The sequence below is a fragment of the Lonchura striata genome, chromosome 28, assembly GCF_050655825.1.
Source record: "Lonchura striata isolate lonStrDom1 chromosome 28, ASM5065582v1, whole genome shotgun sequence".
Classification (NCBI taxonomy): domain Eukaryota; kingdom Metazoa; phylum Chordata; class Aves; order Passeriformes; family Estrildidae; genus Lonchura; species Lonchura striata.
Genome location: NC_140730.1, coordinates 1,587,088 through 1,605,850, shown reverse-complemented (window position 1 = coordinate 1,605,850; position 18,763 = coordinate 1,587,088). Strand labels below are relative to the sequence as shown.

The following is an 18,763-nucleotide window of genomic DNA, read 5'->3' as shown; positions in this document are numbered from 1 at the left end:
TCTTGCTGGGGGTGGGGAGGGACCCCAAAACCACACGAAGAAGAATGAGGTGAGGGGGACCCCAAGAACCAAATAAAGGGACCAAAACAAATAAAGGGACCACAAAACCAGGTGAAGAAACCTCAAAAAACCAAATAAAGGGACCCCAAAACCACATGAAGAAGAACGAGGTGAGGGGGACCCCAAGAACCAAATAAAAGGACCAAAAACCAGGTGGAGAAAACCCCACAAAACCAAATAAAGGGACCCCAAAACCAGGTGAAGAAAATTTACAAAACCAAGTGAAAGGGGGACCCCAAAACCAGGTGGGAAAAAACCTCACAAAACCAAATAAAGGGACCCCAAAACCAGATGAAGAAAACTCAAAATCCAAGTGAAGGGACCCCAAAACCAGGTGGAAAAAACAAAACCAAGTGAAAGGGGGACCCCAAAACCAGGTGGAAAAAACAAAACCAAGTGAAAGGGGGACCCCAAAACCAGGTGGAAAAAACAAAACCAAGTGAAAGGGGGACCCCAAAACCAGGTGGAAAAAATAAAACCAAGTGAAAGGGGGACCCCAAAACCAGGTGGAAAAAACAAAACCAAGTGAAAGGGGGACCCCAAAACCAAGTGAAGGGACCCCAAAACCATGTGAAGATCCCCCCAGGGGGACCCCAAAGAGCAGATGAGACCCCCAAGAACCAAGCGAGGGACCCCAAAAAGCAGCGGGGCGGGGCGGGGGCTGCGCTCGGCTTTATTGGTGGGGACGAAGCTCCGTTCACAGTTCGGGGTCTGGGGTCTCCATCAGCGGTCGGGGGGGGGTAGGGACCCCCCAAGCCCACCCCCGTGCCCCCCGCCCCCCCCCCAGGCTGGCACGGGGTCAGTCGGCGCCGTCGATGTGCAGGGGGGCGCGGGGGGCGCGGGGGTGCCCGTTGAGGTGGGTGGGCGCGGCCGGGCTCTTCTTGGGGGGCAGGGGGCAGGCGGACCCCCCGGGACAGGCGCGCCGGGGGCCGGGCGCCGGCCGCTGCATCTTGTGCTCCAGCAGCATGTGGTTCTGGGGGGGCAGCCCCACGCAGGCCCTGGGGCACACGGGGGGCTCAGGGGGGCACCCCCGGGACAGGCGAGGGGGTGCTGGGCACTGGGGGGTGGGGGGCACGGAGAGATGGGCGTGGGGGGTGGGATGGGGGGAGTGGGGAGTGGGATGGGGGTCCTGGGATGGGGGGAGTGGGGAGTGGGATGGGGGGAGTGGGATGGGGGGAGTGGGATGGGGGGAGTGGGATGGGGGGAGTGGGGAGTGGGATGGGGGGAGTGGGATGGGGGGAGTGGGATGGGGGTCCTGGGGAGTGGGATGGGGGTCTGGGCACCGGGGGGTGGGATGGGGGTCCGGGCATGGGGGGAGTGGGATGGGGGGGAGTGGGATGGGAGAGTGGGATGGGGGGAGTGGGATGGAGGTCTGGACACCGGGGAGTGGGATGGGGGTCTGGGCACTGGGGGAGTGGGATGGGGGTCCTGGGATGGGGGTCCGGGCATGGGGGGAGTGGGATGGGGGGTCCAGGAAGTGGGAAGGAGGGATGAGGTTCCTGGAACCGGGGGAGTGGGATGGGGGTCTGGGCATTGGGGGAGTGGGATGGGGGTCCGGGCATTGGGGGAGTGGGATGGGGGTCTGGGCACTGGGGGAGTGGGATGGGGGTCCGGGCACTGGGATGTGCTGGGGATGAGTGTTGGGAACTGGGGGACACTGGAGTGTGGCACCTCCAAGAGCTGGGCACTGGGAGCAGCTGGAATGGGGCACCCCAGGCACTGGGAACCCCAAACTTTGGGAGCCCCAGGCACTGGGAACCCCAGACTTTGGGAACCCCAACTTTGGGAACCCCAAGCTTTGGGAGCCCCAGTTGGTTACTGGGAGCCACTGGTGCTGGGCACTGGGATCCATTTGTTTTGGGCCCCCCCTCGGGCATCAGTACTGGCACCCACGGGGTACCAGGGTCTGTGTGTGGGGACACCCCGGGCACTGGGACCTTGCTCCCCTTGGGCACCCCGTGATGGGAAACGGGGACCCATCCGTGCTGGGACCCTGGTCCTGGCCATCTCCAGGACCTCTGGGCACTGGGACCATCACCAGCACGTGCTGGAACCCACTGGTGACACCGGGACCCACCTCCCAGCACTGGCCACCCCCCGGATTTGGGCACCCCACGGCGGGCACTGGGACCCCCCTGGCACCCTGGGTATCCCCCCTGCGAGCCGTGGGGTGCCGGCGTGGGCGGCCACGAGGACGGGGCCCCCCCGGGTACCTCAGGATGTTCTCGATGCAGCTGCGCTGGCGGAAGAGCGCGTTGACCACGGGGGTGCCCTCGGGCACCAGCGGGGCCTTGCAGAGGAAGGCGAGGATGGACAGGACGCTGTGGAAGCCCTGGAATTCGGGATCGGCCTCGGTGCAGAAGGTGATGCGCTGGCACAGCTCGGTCAGGATGGCCAGGTCCAGGATGATGGGGCTGGCCAGCAGCGAGTCCTGCGGGCAGCGAGGGGCTCAGCAGGCGGCGTGGCCCCGAGGGGACGGCCCGGGGCCAGCCCGGTGGCCCTGCCCCGAGGGGACGGCCCGGGGCCAGCCCGGTGGCCCTGCCCCGAGGGGGCGGCCCGGGGCCAGCCCGGTGGCCCTGCCCCGAGGGGACGGCCCGGGGCCAGCCCGGTGGCCCTGCCCCGAGGGGACGGCCCGGGGCCAGCCCGGTGGCCCTGCCCCGAGGGGACGGCCCGGGGCCAGCCCGGTGGCCCTGCACGCACCTCGCAGGTGTTGTGGATGACGATGGTGTTGGTGCCACCCATCATGATCTCGGACGTGTACTCGTCCAGCGCCCGCTTGCTGTCCCCCACGTAGGGCACGTACTTGATCACCACCTGCCAGAGCCACATCCCCGTGTCACCCGTGTCACCCCCGTGCCTGTGCACCCCCCCGGGCCCCCCGACTCACGCAGTGGTCAGGCTTGTCCTGGGGGCCGTAGAGGACGGGGTTGGCCTGGACCGTGTCGTCCACCACGTTGCTCTTGGAGATCTCCTTGGAGCGGAACTGCTGCGGCGCCGACAGGTTCTTGCCGTCGTTGTTCCCCAGGTGGTTGTAGCTGACGATGGACTTGGTCTTGGGGGACACGGGCGGGTCACCCCCCGTCCCCTGCAGCTGGGGACACCCCCCTGAAGCCCCCGCGTACCTTGAGGCCGGCGCCCACCAGAAAATCCACCAGCACCGACTTCAGCTTGGTCTGGCCCGACTTGAAGTCGTCGCCGCCGATGAAGACGCGGCGCTGGGCGGCCAATTCCACCGCGCCCGGCACGAAGGTGTTCTGCGGGGAGCCGTTGATGTAGGCGCAGCCCTCCAGCACGCTGGCCACGGCGAAGAGCGTGGACGGGGACACCTCCAGGCCTCGCTGCGGGGACACGGGCGGCTCAGCGCCGCCGCCGCCGCGGGGCCGCCGCCCTCCCGCTGCCCGCGGCCGCCCCCCGACCTCGATGGCCCGCAGCAGGTTGTCGGCGGTGTCGTTGAGCCCCGGCACGATGTCGCAGAACCTCTCCGTGTTGGCCGTCCACAGGACGATGACTTTGTCCACGCCGCTGCTCTCCTTGAAGTCGCGGATGTCCCTGCGGATCTGCTCCACCTGAGACGCGGGCGGGACGCGTCGGCTCGGTGCCACCGCCCCGGGGTGTCCCGGGGGCCGTGTCCCCTCCCCTGCCCGGTGTCCCGTGTCCCCTGCCCTGCCCGGTGTCCCCTCCCCTGCCCGGTGCCCCGTGTCCCGTGTCCCCTCCCGTGCCCGGTGTCCCCTCCCCTGCCCTGCCCGGTGTCCCGTGTTCCCTCCCTGCCCGGTTCCCCGGGACTGTGTCCCCTCCCCTGCCCGGTGTCCCGTGTCCCCTCCTCTACCCAGTGCCACCGCCCCGGAGCCCGTGTCCCTTCCCCTGCCCGGTGTCCCGGGGCCGTGTCCCCTCCCGTGCCCGGTGTCCCGGTGTCCCGTGTCCCCTCCCCTGCCCGGTGTCCCCTCCCCTGCCCAGTGTCCCGGGGCCCGTGTCCCCTCCCTGCCCGGTGTCCCGGTGTCCCGTGTCCCCTCCCCTGCCCAGTGTCCCGGGGCCCGTGTCCCCTCCCTGCCCGGTTCCCCGGGACTGTGTCCCCTCCCCTGCCCGGTGTCCCGTGCCCGGTGTCCCCTCCCGTGCCCGGTGTCCCGGGGCTGTGTCCCCTCCCGTGCCCGGTGTCCCCTCCCGTGCCCCGCCCTGCCAGCACCTGCTCGGCCATGGAGCCGCGCAGGACGTTGTCCGCCCGCTCCTCCTGGTTGGCGGCGATGAATTCGGGGATGTAGATGGAAGGTCGGGGCTTCATCTTCTCCATGTGCGGCCAGAGCTGCTCCTGCAGCGGCCACTCCAGCACCTCCGCCCGCCTCATGGCCTCCGCCAGGTTCAGCGAGGAGATGTCCCAGCCTGGGGGACACGGGGTGACCCAAGCGCTCGGGGTGCCCCGCGCCGCCGGGGGGTCCCCCCGCGTCCCACCTACCGTCGAAGACGATGTCGTTGGGGTGCACCATGGGCAGCAGGTCCCGGAAGGGCACGTAGACATCACCGCAGGGGCCGGTGCCCAGGCACACGGTGGAGGCTTGGAGCAGGGAGCCGTAGTAGTTGGCTGTCTGGGGGGGGACAGGCGGGGGTGAGGCGCTGGCAGGGGGAGGAGGGGTCCCAGCGCCCCCCGAGTGGGGGGCTGGGGCTGCAGAGCTCCTCCGCAGGGGCAGAGAGGAGATTGGGGTGCAGGACACCAGCGCAGCTGAGCTTGGTGGCCCCAGGTCCCAGGGATCCTTTTGGGGACACCCCAGGGACACGGGCCTTGCAGGGATCACGCTGAGGACACCCACCTCGCTGGGGTCACATTGAGGACACCCATGCCACTGAGGTCACTCTGGGGACACCCTCTAAATTGGGGTCACACTGGGGACACCCCCCTTGCTGGGGCATCTCTGGGGACACCCACCCTGCTGGAGTGACACTGGGGACACCCCCTCACTCAGGCCACACTGGGGACACCCACCCTGCTGGAGTGACACTGGGGACACCCCCTCACTCAGGCCACACTGGGGACACCCACCCTGCTGGAGTGACACTGGGGACACCCCCTCACTCAGGTGACACTGGGGACACCCACCCTGCTGGAGTGACACTGGGGACACCCCCTCACTCAGGTCACACTGGGGACACCCACCCTGCCGGAGTGACACTGGGGACACCCCCTCACTCAGGCCACACTGGGGACACCCACCCTGCTGGAGTGACACTGGGGACATCCCCTCAGGTCACACTGGGGACACCCACCTTGCTGGAGTGACACTGGGGACACCCCCTCAGGTCACACTGGGGACACCCACCTTGCTGGAGTGACACTGGGGACACCCCCTCAGGTCACACTGGGGACACCCACCCTGCTGGGATCTCTCTGGGGACATCCCCCTTGTAGGGGTCACACCGCGGACACGCACCTCGCAAGGGTGACCCCCCCTCACTCAGGCCACACTGGGGACACCCCCAGCTCGCTGGGGACACCCACCTTGCGGCCCGTCTTGGTCATCCAGGACAGCCCCAGCCTGTTGGCCAGCACGGCCGCTGTCACCGTGGTGCCGTTGTTGCCCCCCCAGCCCACCAGCATCACCCCCAGGCGCGGCACCTGCCGGCCCGTGCGGAAGGTGAAGCGGGTGGAGCACGGCCGCACCTGGGGACAGAGAGAGGGCACGGCTGGGCACGGCTGGGCACGGCTGGGCACGGCGGGGACGAGCGGAGCCCCCCCGCGCCCCCCTGCCCACCTTGGTGACGCCGTTCTCCTTGCAGACGTGCACGGTGCTGTAGGTGTACTTGGCCTCGATGAAGTCCTTGCTGTAGGTGACGTTGGGGCTCTCCACGAGGAATGGCTCTGCCATTGTTCCTGGAGCTGCAATGGCAGGAAATGGGTGTCAGCGCCGCTGGCCTGGCACGCCGGGCCCCCCCCGGCCCTCCCCGGGCCCTCCGCCCTGCTGGGACGTGGCTGTGCCGCCCGTGGGGACCTTGGCTCCCTGCCCTCCCCGGGGTGGCGGTGGCACCGGGACGGGCACCGCGGCCCCTTCCCACCCGTGTGGCGGCACGGGGGGGGTTTGTGGGGGCACAGCCTCACCCCAGGACCTCACAGAGGGCCCAGAGAGCCCGGGGGGCACGGTCCCCGTCCTGCTCAGGGCAGGCAGGGAGTGTCCCTGCTGTCCCCTCGCTGGGGTGGCACAGCAAGGCGTGGGGCACCGGGGGTGCTCCCAGGGGACGTGGGGTGTCCCTGGGTGCCGGGGACGTGGGAGCTGTGTCTTCCCTCGATCCCTGCGGGTGACAGAGGTCGCTTCCAGGTGACGTGGGGACAGCCCTGCACCCTGAGGTGGCGCACAGGGGACACAGGGGTGTCCCTGCTCCTGAGGGTGTCAGAACGTGCAGGGGATACGGGGACAGAGGCTGTCCCAGCTCCCAGGCATGCAGAGAATTTGGTGACAAGGGCGGTCCCCACGCCCTGGGGTGACAGATGGGGCAGGGGACGTGGGGACCAGAGCTGTTCCCACTCGCAGAGTTGTCCCAGCGGACGTCGCGACCACGACTGTCCAGCTCCCGGGGCTGGCAGAGGGGACACGGGGACAGAGGCTGTCCCAGCACCCGGGGTGGCACAGGGGACGTGGGAACTGTCCCTCTCCGGGGGAAAGGGCATTTGGGGACAGCGGGTGTCCCAGCACCCCGGGGTGGCGGGGGACACCGCCCCGAGGGCACGGGGGGACACGGATCCGCAAACCCGAACGGCTCCGGGGGTCAGTCCCGCCCCGCCGCGGGCACTCACCGGACCGGGCCGCGCCGGGCGCGCAGGAGCCGGAGCCGGTGTCCGAGTCTGTATCGGTGCCGGTGCCCGCCGCCAGTGGTTGTGCCCGGAGCCCCTTGTCCGGTGGCGGTACCCTGTGCTCGGTGCCCGGTGCCCGCTGCCGACAGCCGGTGTCCGGTGTTCAGCGCCCGATGCCCGGTGCCCGCTGTCGGTGTCCCGTGTCCCGTGTCCGGTGCTGCCCCGCGGGGACGATGCGATCGCGCTGCGGCCGCCCCGGCTCCCGCCGCTTAATCGGCTCCGCGGCCCCGCCCCGGCGCCGCCCCCGCCCGGCCCCGCCCCCCGCACGTGCCCACCGGCACCGGCAGCCCCGGACCCACCGGGCCCCCGACCCCCGGTCCGGGGCACGTGCGGGGCTCGCCGCACCGCCGGCCGCTCGTACCGGGGGGGGGGCGGCGGGAGGTGACGGGCGGGAGGGGGAAGCGGCCGCTGACCCGGGAAGGGGAAGTGTCGCCGGGGCCGGTCCCGGGCCGGGACCGGGGGTCCCGCCGCCGCCTTCCGGCCATTGACAGCCCCGGGCCGGCGGCTTCCTGCGCCCGGCAGCCGCGGGCGCCTTCCCACGGCGCCGCTCCCACGGGGCTGCCATCCCGGCACCGGCACCGGCACCCCACAGCCGCTGTCACCCGCTGCTGCCGCCGGTGTGGGCACCCCGGAGCCCGGGGCGTGGGCACCCCGGAGGTCACGGCATCCCGGAGCCCGGGGCGTGGGCACCCCGAAGGTCACGGCACCCCGGAGGTCACGGCACCCCGGAGCCCGGGGCGTGGGCATCCCGGAGGTCACGGCACCCCGGAGGTCACGGCACCCCGGAGCCCGGGGCGTGGGCACCCCGGAGGTCACGGCACCCCGGAGGTCACGGCATCCCGGAGCCCCGGGCGTGGGCACCCCGGAGGTCACGGCATCCCGGAGCCCGGGGCGTGGGCACCCCGGAGGTCACGGCATCCCGGAGCCCCGGGCGTGGGCACCCCGGAGGTCACGGCACCCCGGAGGTCACGGCACCCCGGAGCCCGGGGCGTGGGCATCCCGGAGGTCACGGCATCCCGGAGCCCCGGGCGTGGGCACCCCGGAGGTCACGGCACCCCGGAGGTCACGGCACCCCGGAGCCCGGGCGTGGACATCCCGGAGGTCACGGCACCCCGGAGGTCACGGCACCCCGGAGGTCACGGCACCCCGGAGCCCGGGGCGTGGGCACCCCGGAGGTCACGGCACCCCGGAGGTCACGGCATCCCGGAGCCCGGGGCGTGGGCACCCCAAAAGTCACGGAGCCCCTGGAGCGGAGCCGGGGAGCGCTGGCAGCCCGGCTCCCCGCGGCGCCCCCTCCGCCCACCCGGTTCCCCGCGGGCGCTGCCGGGGGGCACCGACCCCCGTGTGCGGCCGCACCCCCGTGCGGGCCCGGGGGGCGCGGGGAGCGCCCGGGGCCGGCGCAGAGAAAGGGGTCGTGGCCGCCCCCCCGCTGGCGGCCCCCGGGGTCCCGCTGCCTTTCAATGGCCCGCCCCGCTTCAAAGGGGCCCCCGGAGCCGCAGCAACGCCCCGGCCCCCTCCCCACCCTCGCTCCCCGCAGACACGGCGAGGACAGCTCTGCCCTCCTCCGCCACCCACCCCGCTCCTCGGGGCTCGCTGCCATCGCCACCCAGCCTCCGGCACGCAGCGGGACGGGACCCACCGGGACCGAGCCCGGAAGGCACCTGCGGCCGGGCGGCCGCGGGGAGAGGCGGCGGTGGAGGGCACGGCGGTGCCGGGGGGCCGCGTCCGGCCCCTTGGCCATGGAGGAACAATGATCCCTTGGTGCCGGGCTGGAGGACAAAACGAGCCCCGCGCTGGAATGCCAGTGCCTCAGCAAATTATTGAAACAAAAATAACATTTCTTTGTACAATAATCCTGGGGCGGGGAGGGTCCGGGCAGCGCTGCCAGGGGCCCAGAACTGGTATTTTTCCACTGCTTTCCTCTTTTTATTTTTTTTTTTTTCTTTTCCCCTTATTTTTTTTTTCCTTTTTTTTTTTTTTCGCCCCCCTCCCATAACTCCCACCATTGTTCCTTCCCCCACTCCCTTCCCACTCCTCCCACGCTCGGCACCGCATGAGCGGGGCTCCCTTGTTCCCGCTCGCCCAACGCGTCCATGGGCCGGGAGCCCGGGCCGGCCGCCCAGCGCCTTCGCTCCCCAGCTGCCGGGGGCTGGCCGGGGGCCAGCGGAGCCGCAGCGCAGCCATAGCGACCGGCCCCGCTCCGCCAGCAACGGAGCCCACCCCCCGCTCCCCGCGGACCCCCCGCTCCCGCCCCGGCTCGGGCATCCCGGCCGCGCAGCTCCCGGCGCTCCGCCGCGCTTCATTCTAAGCAGGTTCAGGGCGATGCTGCGAGGGCCGGGCCGGGCTCCTTTGGGGGGTCCTGCCTCTGTCCCCCCACCACCGACAGGTCGAGGCCGACCCCGCCAACCCCGGATTTGTGCCTTGCAGCAGCCTCAGCGTTCCCTTGCCACGTTTTCCTTCCTCCACAGTTGGGTTTTTTCCCCCTCGTGTAACACAATCCCAAGCCCTGGCCCTTCATTATATCCCTGCTGGCAGCTCCTCATCCTCCTCCCTCTCCCTGTGCCATCGCCCTCCCGGCGCTGCGTGCCCAAGGTCGGGCCCACGCCTGCAAGGGAGGGAGCCGGGGGTGGTTTTGGGGGTCGTGCCCAGCGCTGGAGGTGCAGCAGCTGCTCTGGGAGAGGGACCAACGCCATCGGACCGTGGCGAGGACAAATTATTCTAATGAGCTTCCTCCTGGTAAACGAGCCACGAGCAGCGAAAGGTGCCCAGGCAAAAAAAACCCACGAGGGAAAAATCCACAGGGGAAAAATACCCATGGGGGGAAAAAAAAACACGGGAAAAAAAAAAACCAACAAAAAACACACAGTGCTGCCATTGGTTTCCAGCATCCCTAAAACCTGGCCAGGGTCTTCCCACGCTTGTGTGACCCCGAATTAGGGGCAGTTTGTGCAAGATGTGGTGCAAGAAAAGTGACTTTTCCCAAGCGTGACCGGAGTTACCAGCGAACTCTCAGAGCGCAGGGCTCCTCCCGAGCCTGGGTTTGCATCCGGGAGGACGCGGGGATGCTCCCGGTGCGGCGGGGCCGGTAAGGAGGCGGCGGCGGCGGCGGCGGGAGCCCGGCCGGCTCTGGCACAGCAAAGGCGGCCAGTAAATTTCCACTGGGGCAGCTCCGAGTTAATGAGCTCAATGCGTGACCCCGGGCAGCGCCGGAGCTGCCAGCGGTTGGGAGGAATTCCCCAGGAAAGCTGGGAGGGGACGGGGACCCTTCCTGCGCCAGCGGCCCCGCGGGGCAGCAGCCGGCCTCGGGGAAGCTCACGGAGGGTAACGGGGGCCCGGCGTGCGGAGCTGGGCTCAGAAGCCACGTCTGGAACTAAAACTGGAGGATTTGGGGGTTTGCAAGAGCCTGGGCTCAGCTCTTGCTCCGTGGCCGAGTCCCACCAGTGTCTCCTCGTGTGGGTGCTGCAAGGACGAGGACACCTTTTAACAAATAAACCAAGACTCTGTTAAAACGTCATTTGACCCCTGGAGGATTGTCACCTTCTTTTTGCTGCTTTGGAAGGGCAATCCCGAATGCAGCACTGAAGCCAAGGGACGCGTTGGGGACACAGGGAATGCAGGGCCGGCACCTGTGGCCTCCATCCCGGAGTTTGTGCTGCTCAGCCTCTGCTCCGGGAGGGAGGCAGGAGGAACACAGCAGCTATTCCAAGACCACCGTGCTCCCGAGTGGTTTTATCCTGGATTTCATTTTGCTGCCTCCATCCAGCCTGGGGGATGCTGCTGAAGGCAGGGCCAGAGCAACCCATGGTGACAGCAAGGGACACTCCTGGCACAGCCCAGGTGCATCCCGAGCTTTTTTGGGATGACTGAGCCCGGTGGGAAGAGGTGGGAGCTGCAGCAGGGCCCGTGCCAGGCTCATGCCCACCTCCTGCTGCAGCAGCAGCCCGGGATGAGCTCAGTGCTGCAGCAGCCCCTCGGTGCCCTGCGAGCATCCCCGAGCCTCCTGCCGCTCCAGGCTGGCACCAGCAGCATCCAGCACCTCCTCCGAGCAGCTTTTCCCCCAAAATGCCCGGGGGTGCTGCAGTGGGACCCCCCGGCTCGTGCCAGGGCTGGAGGCTGATGCCAGGCCCGCTCCAAGCACCTCTTCCCTCTCCTTTCTTACCTACTCCCTGCTCTGCCACTGCAGCTCGCTCAAGTGACCCGGTTCCTTCCCGTTTCCTGCTTCCAAGCTCCAGCCATTTATCACCTTTCCCTTTTGAGTTTCCTTGCAGGGAGAAGCACTGAAAAGAAATCCACGACCTTATTGTCTGCTTGTTTTCCAATACAGTGAATTTATTATATGTTGCAAAATCAGCATTCAGCTTTTTTAGTGTACAAAAAAAGGACACTAGCTCTTAAGAAAAAAAGATTAGGAAAGCTGAAGACTATGCTGCCTTGAAATTGTAACATTTTGGCAAAGTGAAAAGCTCTTTTGTAAACTCCAACTCCATGGCTCAATATAGTTTTTATCCACAGTACAATATTACAAAGTAAAACACAGTATCAATAAGTTAAGATCATACTTAAATCACCTAGAACTGGTTTCTATTAACCCAAAAAGCACAAAATTTTGCCTAAGCTTCATCGTCTCTAAAAAGGAAAAAAAAAAAAAAAAAGAAAGGCAGATTCGACTACAATTCTTTAACACAGTCCAAAAGAAAAGTGAAGCAGGAAGTTGGTGGATGCTAATTGGGTCTCACAGTTTGGATAATTAATTAAATATTTTCAGGTTTTTTTTTTAATATTCAAATTTTTTAGAAGTTCCAGAATATACATGTAAATGTACACAATACATCTTTGTATACAACTCTGTTTGCAAAAATATCTTATAGCAGATGTATAAAGATTGAGATCCATCTCTATCCCCCCCCTCCCCAAGCAACAACAACAAAAAAAACCCCTCCTTTCAAAATATTAAGGATCAGGAGAAGTGTTTCCATGGAAGAATTTACTCATCCTGGGTTTGTAGCTGCTGCCTCTTCTGCCATCCCGAGTTGCGCCTCCTCAGCAGTCCAACGAAGCCCCCAGCACGCCCCAGCACTGGGGAAATTCCCCTTTTTCCACCCAAAAATCCCGGCGGGGCTGTGCAGTGCCAGCGCCAGAGCGGGGCCGAGGGTTTGGGACGTGCCCACCCCCCTCATCCCCTCAATCCTCATCCCCCATCCCAGCCCAGGGCGGAATTCACCGAAATTCCCAGCCCCAAGCTCCTTCCTGCAGCAGCAGCAGGGGCGGGCGTGGGGCTGCCCCACCTGCAGCTCTGCTGTGGGTTAGAAGGGATGGGAGCAAAGCATTCCTGACCCCCGGATTCCCAGCAGGAATTAACGCCCTGGGGGGTTCTGGGGTGCTCCCCTGTGCTCCTCTCCCCGCTCCAGTTCTTCCACAGTGGAAGGCTGGTGGCATTCCAAGGGCCACCGTGGCACCCTGGCTGTCACCCTTCCCTCGGAGAAGGGGATGGCAAAGCCCTGCCGAGCGCTGGATGCACAGGGAGAGACCTCAGAATAAAGTGACAAAGCAAAAGCAGTGGCCCCGGCCGTGTGACAGCAATGAAATTATAATATAATAAGAATCAGCAATTTTATCTCCTATTTTTTCATACAGCAGATGGACCCACGTTTTGTTTGGGGCAAGGGGAAAAAAAAAAAAAACCAACCCTTTCAAAATAACTCCTTGTTGTAAGAAGTGTTTCCCTCCTTTACTCTGCCATTCCTCTCCTTCAAAGGGTGAAAGGCTCTTCAGTGCAACCTCCAAGGGAAGGAGACTCCACAGGGAAGGAATCCTTTACTCCGAGATAAACGGAAGCGGGAAGAAGTCAAATCCCACAGGCTGGCAGGATTAAAAAGGGGAGAGGGGAGAGAAAGAAAGGACCAGCAGAGTTAAAGGACACCTTTGTGCTTTTTGGAGTGTTTCTCACACCCTGGCCATACTCTGAAACGTTCCCTTCAATCCAAAGGAAAAGAATTAAATAAAAAAATCAGGAAGCAGGACTGCAGGGAGAAGCTGGCTGAGATGGAGCACACCAGTGGAAGGGATCCGCGTGGGAAAGCAGCACCTTGCTGCTCTCACAAGGATTTGCTGCTGCCTTGCAAAGACACACAGAGAAATATCCCAGGAGAAAGCAGAGCACCCCCCACCCCCTCCTCTCATGGATCAAGGGATGAAGTCACTCCTCTGGGTGACTCTTGGGTCACTTTTAGTAATACTGCAAGGAAAGGGTCCCAAGCACTTGGCCTAAAAGGAAAAGGGAGGCACAGTTTTAGAAAAAAGATGCTTTTTTCTTTGATACAAAAATAGACCATAGTCTCATTAGCGATTAATAAAATTGGCTGTCTTGGTAGAAAATTAGAAAAGTCAAAGCCAGACAGGTCTCATCTTCCCAGCGCTGCTAGCTGGGGGTGAACTGGGCAGACTGGGCAGGAGGTTTGTACCCAAATGCACAAAGCAGATTTAAAAAAAAAAAAAAAAAAAAAAAAAAGAAGGGGGCGTTTTGGGGTTTTTGTTTTTTTTTTGGGATCCACCTGTGCCCTGACCAAGGTGCTGAGCCCCGGGGGACCCCTGTGCTGCCACCACCACCCCCCGAGCCCCAGGAGGACAATGACAAAGCAGGGCCAGACAAGGAGAGCTCAGGGAACGTGGTGTATTTCCGCGGAGCCGGGAGCAGACAGCTCTCATTCCAAACAGTCCTAGCAGCAATTCCAGTTCCTCACCATTCGTAGGACAATTTGTAACCCACGTGGAGCTGGGGAATTACAACTTCATGCCAAACTTTTAATCCATGAAAACTACAGATTCTTAACCTTTGGGAGCTTCGGTCACTTTAGGCAAGTTTTCCCTTAAGTGTCAAACGCTGGCTTCAAATAAGCAGAATTTTTTTTTGTTTGTTTTTTTTGTTTGTTTGTTTTTGTTATCCATTTGTTACATTCCAACATTCAGAGAGGCTTAAAAACTCGGGAGGAGCGTGCTGGACGTGGACATGACAGATCTGGCATCTTAAAGTCATCCCCAAGTTCTTCAACCACGAGGAATTAATGCTCGTCTCTGAAAGGGATTTTGGGTGTATAAAAGGGAACGTGACGTCCAGGGTGACTGGATTTTGGTTTGCCCTACCCAGTCCAGGGGTGAGTGGCAGCTAAAACTGCTGCTGGTCATACTCTGCTATCAGTTTTTTGATGTGGGCCAGTTTGTTGTGGAGGTATTCGCAGCGGTTCTTCTCTTGGCTGTAATTGGGGTTTGTCTGTAAAACAGAACAAACAAAAAAAAAAAGGAAGTGCAGAGGTGGGAAAGGTTCTGGACAAATCAAAGCTGAGAACAGATCATGGAATCAATCATGGGATGGTTTGGGTTGGAGAGAATGCAAAGATCATCTCATCCCATCCCACCTTCCACTGTCCCAAGCCCCATCCAACAATTTCAGGGATCCAGGGGCAGCCTCACTTCTCTGGGAATTCCATCTCACTCCCTCCCAGGGAAGAATTTCCTAATATCCCACCTAAACCTCCCCTCTTTCAGCTTAAAACCATGGAAAGAAGCTTCTTCAGATCCCTCTTTGAAATAGTCCTGATGAAATCCCTTTGCAGCATTCTCCAGCTCCAGGAGCCTCCTCACAGGGAAGGAGCACATCTGAGTTAGGCTTGGCCTAACTGGGCTTCCAACAATCACCACCCACCCTCTGCCCCACCTCAGAGGCTCTGGAACAAAGATAAACTTCCAACATGCAGGGCATTTCTTCAAAGAGCTCCTAAATCCCCCAGGACCACAGGCTCAGGGCCACGTTCACTTATTTAAAGGAAAAAACCCCAAATCCCCACCGGCGTGGGGATGCTTTGCATAAAAATACTGACATTTTACGTGCCCCAAACGCCAAAAATCTGGGGCCAGAGCTGCAGAGCCTGATCCCAGCTGGGATCTGTGGCCCAGCAGCCCCCAGAGGATCCTGTTATCCCTCAGCCTGTGCATCTGAGACACAAACTGTTCCTTCCCCGGGGAGATAAAGGCCTGGGTGAACGCAGGCGTGGTGCCACGGCCACGGCTCAGCGATCCCCAGGATCCACGGGGCACTCCCAGCTCCCCCCAAACCTCTCTGATCTGCTGGAGGGACGGGCTGGAGCTGAACAAAGATCTGCTGGAATTGCCTCAGAGCCTGGCTCTGCTCTTGGCAAGGGCCCATCTCTTTCAGTCACACCAGGGGCACCACCCAAAAGCCTTCTGTGGCCAAGGACATTCCCTTACCTTTTTAATTTTCCGATATTCCTGTAAAATTTGATCGTGGATGGTCTAAAAAAAAAAAAAAAAAAAAAGGAGAGAGAGGAAAAAAAAAGGGTATTATTTTATTATTTTCAGTTCTGCTGTAGGTATCTACTGATGGGTCAATGTACACAATTCCTCCACATTCCAGCCAAAATCTGCTCCCTCCATGGTTTCCCTGGGCAGATCCAAAGAATTCCATGGATATCCTGGAGCTGACACAGAAGGATAAAGCCCCACTCCCCACCTGTGTGACAAGCACCTGGATTCCAGGATAATTCACATTTCCAAAGCCCCAGCTGATATTTTTCCCCTGCCACACCAAGATCTAAAAACAATCCAGTGAGGAATTTTGCAAGGAGAAGGGGCAGGAGGTTTGAGGGACGAAGCTGTGCTTAGCACAATAGGTGCTCTGTAAAAATCTGTTTATTATCCTCGGCGAGACTCACTTTTTCAAGCTAATGAATAGCTAAAACTCTTTAAAAATCACTCTGACAAGCCCAATAATGCTGCATTATTAAGATCAAAGATTGCAGAGGAACAGATGACCCCGTGCTAACTCCCCTTCCAGCCCTGATACGCTCCCATATGTGCAAATATGAGATTTCTGGCTGGGATACACTAATAGCTTCCAGCAGCTTTTGGCTAAGGACACCAATTGTCTCACTGAGGCCTTTCCTTGTCAACAAGTCCCATGATGTGGCTCCAGCCTGAAAAAGGAGCAGCACAGAGCTGGGTGAGGAGCATCCCCCGGAGCTGTCAGCTGTGTGCACGTTCCCCAGCAGTTCTGAGGCTGGAATTCGGACACATCAAAGACCTGCAGCTCTGCCACGTGCACGGGGAGCTTTTCCCAGCTCTATTTTGTTTTTTTTTTTTACCTTGTACTCCTCAGAGCCCTGCAGAAGCTGCTTCAGCTTGGCGTCCAGCTGGGTGAACCGTCGGGTTATCCGCTCTATCCGGGCGTGCAGGTCCCGGTACTCGCTGTACTCCGCGTTGAAGTCGTTCTTGTAGCTCTGACGCTGCTCCGAGGAGGAAATGGCTGCGTATTTTCTGCAGGGGAAAAAAGGTTTTGGTCAGTGGGGTTTGGGTTTTGGGGGGATTGGTTTTATTGGGGATTGGTTTTAGACAGGGGGGAATCGGTTTTGGGGGATTCTCTCCGGGTTGCGGCGGTGCCGAGCGCAGGGGAATGAGCCTGGAAATGGGATCGTGGATAACTTAGGATCACAGGATCATCTAAATGGGATTTTGGGGAAGGAATTCTTCACTTGGATGGAATTCCCAGAGAAGCTGTGGTTGCCTCATCGCTGGAGGCGTTTGGAGCATCCCTGGATGGTGGAAGGTGTCTCTGCCTGAGGCAGGGGTGGGACTGGATGGGCTTCAGCTCATTCCAACCCAAACCATCCTGGGATTCAAGCTGGAAAAGCCCTCCAAGATCAAATCCCAGCACTGCCAAGGCCACCACTAAACCACATCCCCAAGTGTCACATCCACATGGATTAAATCCCTCCAGGGATGGCGATTCCCTGTCCCAGTGAAGAATTTCTCCTTGAAATCCCATCCAAATCTCCCCTGGTGCAGCTTGAGGCCGTTCCCTCTCACCCTGACTTGCATTAAAGTAGCAAATTATGGAGGCAACCACCGGGGATTGTTGCCTTGACCTCCTGTAAAACAAACAATGTTTGCTCCCAAAACTTCCTATCTCTGGCAGATAGGGTGGGATGGGCAGGTACAGCCAAGCCTGGAGCAGCTGGGGGTGGAGGAGGACACTCAGATAGTGCTGCCACAGCTCCTCTGACTCCTGCTGGCCCGCAGAACATGCAGTTCTGCATCTGTGCCAGGCATTGGAACAGCAGGAATATGATGCTTCCAGTGTTAAGAGTCTTTAAAGGAACACAAAAAGCATTGAGCCATCGTTGCAAAACGCTCGCAGGGTGATTATGTGGCAAGAGCACCACAAGAAACCACGGTGAGGAGCTTTATTCTGTTTTTTTTTTCCCACCAGCAACTCTATTTCCAGCACCTTCTAGAGACACTCGGCGTGTCCTGGGCTCAGGTTGAACTGATGTGCCTTTGGGGGCCTTTCAGAAGTTATTCTGCTCAACAAAAAGCCATTAAAGCTGATATTTACAGCCCTCTCTGAAGGTAAAACTCATTTTTTGGGTAGGTGATGGCTCTAATTTGCCTCCCTGCTCTGGCTGCAGCAGGGCCAGTGTGGTGCCTGAACATGGAAAAGCTGATTTAGGCCTAAAATTAAGGGGGAACTTCCAGTGCTTTAACTTTTTAAGTGCTCTAAACTTCTAGAACTGACTTCTTGCCGGGGGCTGGGATGAAGAACCATCCACCCAGGATAAAGAAGCATCAAACAGCAGTGACAGCTCTTAGAATTTGAGGAGCTGGGCACAACCCACTCAGATCACACTGGGTGAGACCACAGAGCTCCCAGAGCTCAGAAACCTCTCCCAGTTTTTTTTTGGAGCTGCAATATTCTACTTTGGGGGGGGATCAGCACGTGGGTGAAGGGAAAAAAAACCCACACCCCAGCCACCCGAATTCTTTGGAATAACTCTAAAAATGTCACCTTGAAGGGGTTGTTTGTATGGCTGATCCAGCCCAGCAAAGCAGAAACCAAAGCAGAAACCTTTATCTGCCCTAGAGCTTCCTCCTCCTCCTCCTCCATCCCTTCCCTCTGATGGAAACAACCCCCAAGGCTGGGACGTGCACAGGGAATTTTCCCCCCGCCAGCTACAACTTTTTCCCCACCCCAAAGCTTTGTTTAGAACAGGTTTGGGTTTATGCAGATTCTGGGCTTCCTTCACAGGGATTTTTGGGCTTTGGTTGTTTAATTAACCTCGAGGGGATCTGATTAAAGAGACAAGAAACAACTCAGATCCTAACCCAGGGGTTAGAGCCTCCCAGGAAAGAATATTTCACTGCTCTATGGAGATGATCTTGGCTCTGAAGAGGGCAAGAATTAGCAAACCACCCCAAATCCTTCCCTGCCCTGCCCTCCCCAGCACAAAAGCAGATTATTCCCTCTCAAAGTTTCCAGCTGGAACGTGGAGATGTTTAATCCTTACAAACCCCTCTAAGGTATGAAATGTTTCTTGAAGGACTTAATTTATAGGAGGTAACCTTGAACTCCTGAAGGAGGTAAAAACCAGCTTTGATATCAAGTTTAGTCTCAACTATTAATCTGCAGAGCTGGGTTTACTCTTTTTCTTACACCCACCTAACCAAGTTCTATCAAATAACACAAAAAGTCCAACAGAAATCCCCAGCACGTTGTGATTTCTTAGCTTGAAACATGATCCCAAAATGATGAAGCAACTAATAAACATACTTACAATAAATAATCTGGCATTTCTGAAGTTGATGTTGGTACACTAGAATTATTGCATGTTCCATTTAAACCTGAAAAAATAAAGATTTGTTTATAGATGTTCCTAAACTTCAAAGCTCTCTGCGATTCAGCTTCAAACTCGTAAAACTTGCCTGCAATATACAGTTTATGGAATTCTAAAGGATTTCTGTTTTGCTTGGAACTGACAGAGGCAGAGGAGCCACAACAAGGTGGCTCAAAGTTCAAGGCTCCTC

At 60.3% G+C, this 18,763-nt stretch overlaps 2 protein-coding genes across 4 annotated transcripts in view; both read right to left on the bottom strand.

The window, feature by feature from the left end:
• Positions 1 to 716: 716 nt before the first annotated feature.
• ISYNA1 (inositol-3-phosphate synthase 1) lies at positions 717 to 7,162 on the bottom strand. Of its 2 annotated transcripts, XM_085562192.1 has the most exons (12): positions 6,836 to 7,162; positions 5,799 to 5,923; positions 5,546 to 5,707; positions 4,508 to 4,637; positions 4,241 to 4,434; positions 3,477 to 3,626; positions 3,183 to 3,398; positions 2,948 to 3,112; positions 2,761 to 2,874; positions 2,274 to 2,491; positions 911 to 1,058; positions 717 to 831 (listed from the first exon to the last, which is right to left on the bottom strand). In XM_085562192.1, exons 2-12 carry the CDS (start codon positions 5,910 to 5,912, stop codon positions 784 to 786), a joined length of 1,659 nt encoding a protein of 552 aa, XP_085418318.1. In that variant the 5' UTR covers positions 5,913 to 5,923; positions 6,836 to 7,162; the 3' UTR covers positions 717 to 783. The 2 variants fall into 2 exon arrangements, with proteins under 2 accessions (XP_085418318.1, XP_077644979.1); XM_077788853.2 differs by having other exon boundaries at positions 717 to 1,058; positions 6,836 to 7,161.
• A 4,038-nt stretch (positions 7,163 to 11,200) lies between these two features.
• The window catches only part of ELL (elongation factor for RNA polymerase II), a 53,066-nt gene continuing 45,503 nt past the window's right edge, over positions 11,201 to 18,763 (bottom strand). The window contains exons 9-13 of one of the 2 annotated variants that reach the window (XR_014950251.1): positions 18,514 to 18,580; positions 16,048 to 16,219; positions 15,155 to 15,199; positions 13,633 to 14,159; positions 11,201 to 12,751 (exon numbers count right to left, since the gene is read on the bottom strand). Coding sequence is in view for 1 of the 2 variants with exons in the window: in XM_021545124.4 (XP_021400799.1) it covers positions 14,055 to 14,159; positions 15,155 to 15,199; positions 16,048 to 16,219; positions 18,514 to 18,580 (389 nt within the window). In the remaining variant the exon portion in view is untranslated. Of the gene's footprint in view, positions 12,752 to 13,548; positions 14,160 to 15,154; positions 15,200 to 16,047; positions 16,220 to 18,513; positions 18,581 to 18,763 lie in introns of those variants that run through there. The other variant, XM_021545124.4, reaches the window with a different exon arrangement.

Bases quoted from the DNA above. Each gene is read 5' to 3' on its own strand.
- ISYNA1 (XM_077788853.2), bottom strand. From the start codon at position 5,912: ATGGCAGAGCCATTCCTCGTGGAGAGCCCCAACGTCACCTACAGCAAG. The intron at 4,435-4,507 runs GTAGGTGGGACG...CGTGTCCCCCAG, and splicing joins CAACGACATCGTCTTCGACG to GCTGGGACATCTCCTCGCTG. The intron at 1,059-2,273 runs GTACCCGGGGGG...CGTGTGCCCCAG, and splicing joins TGCATCGAGAACATCCTGAG to GGCCTGCGTGGGGCTGCCCC.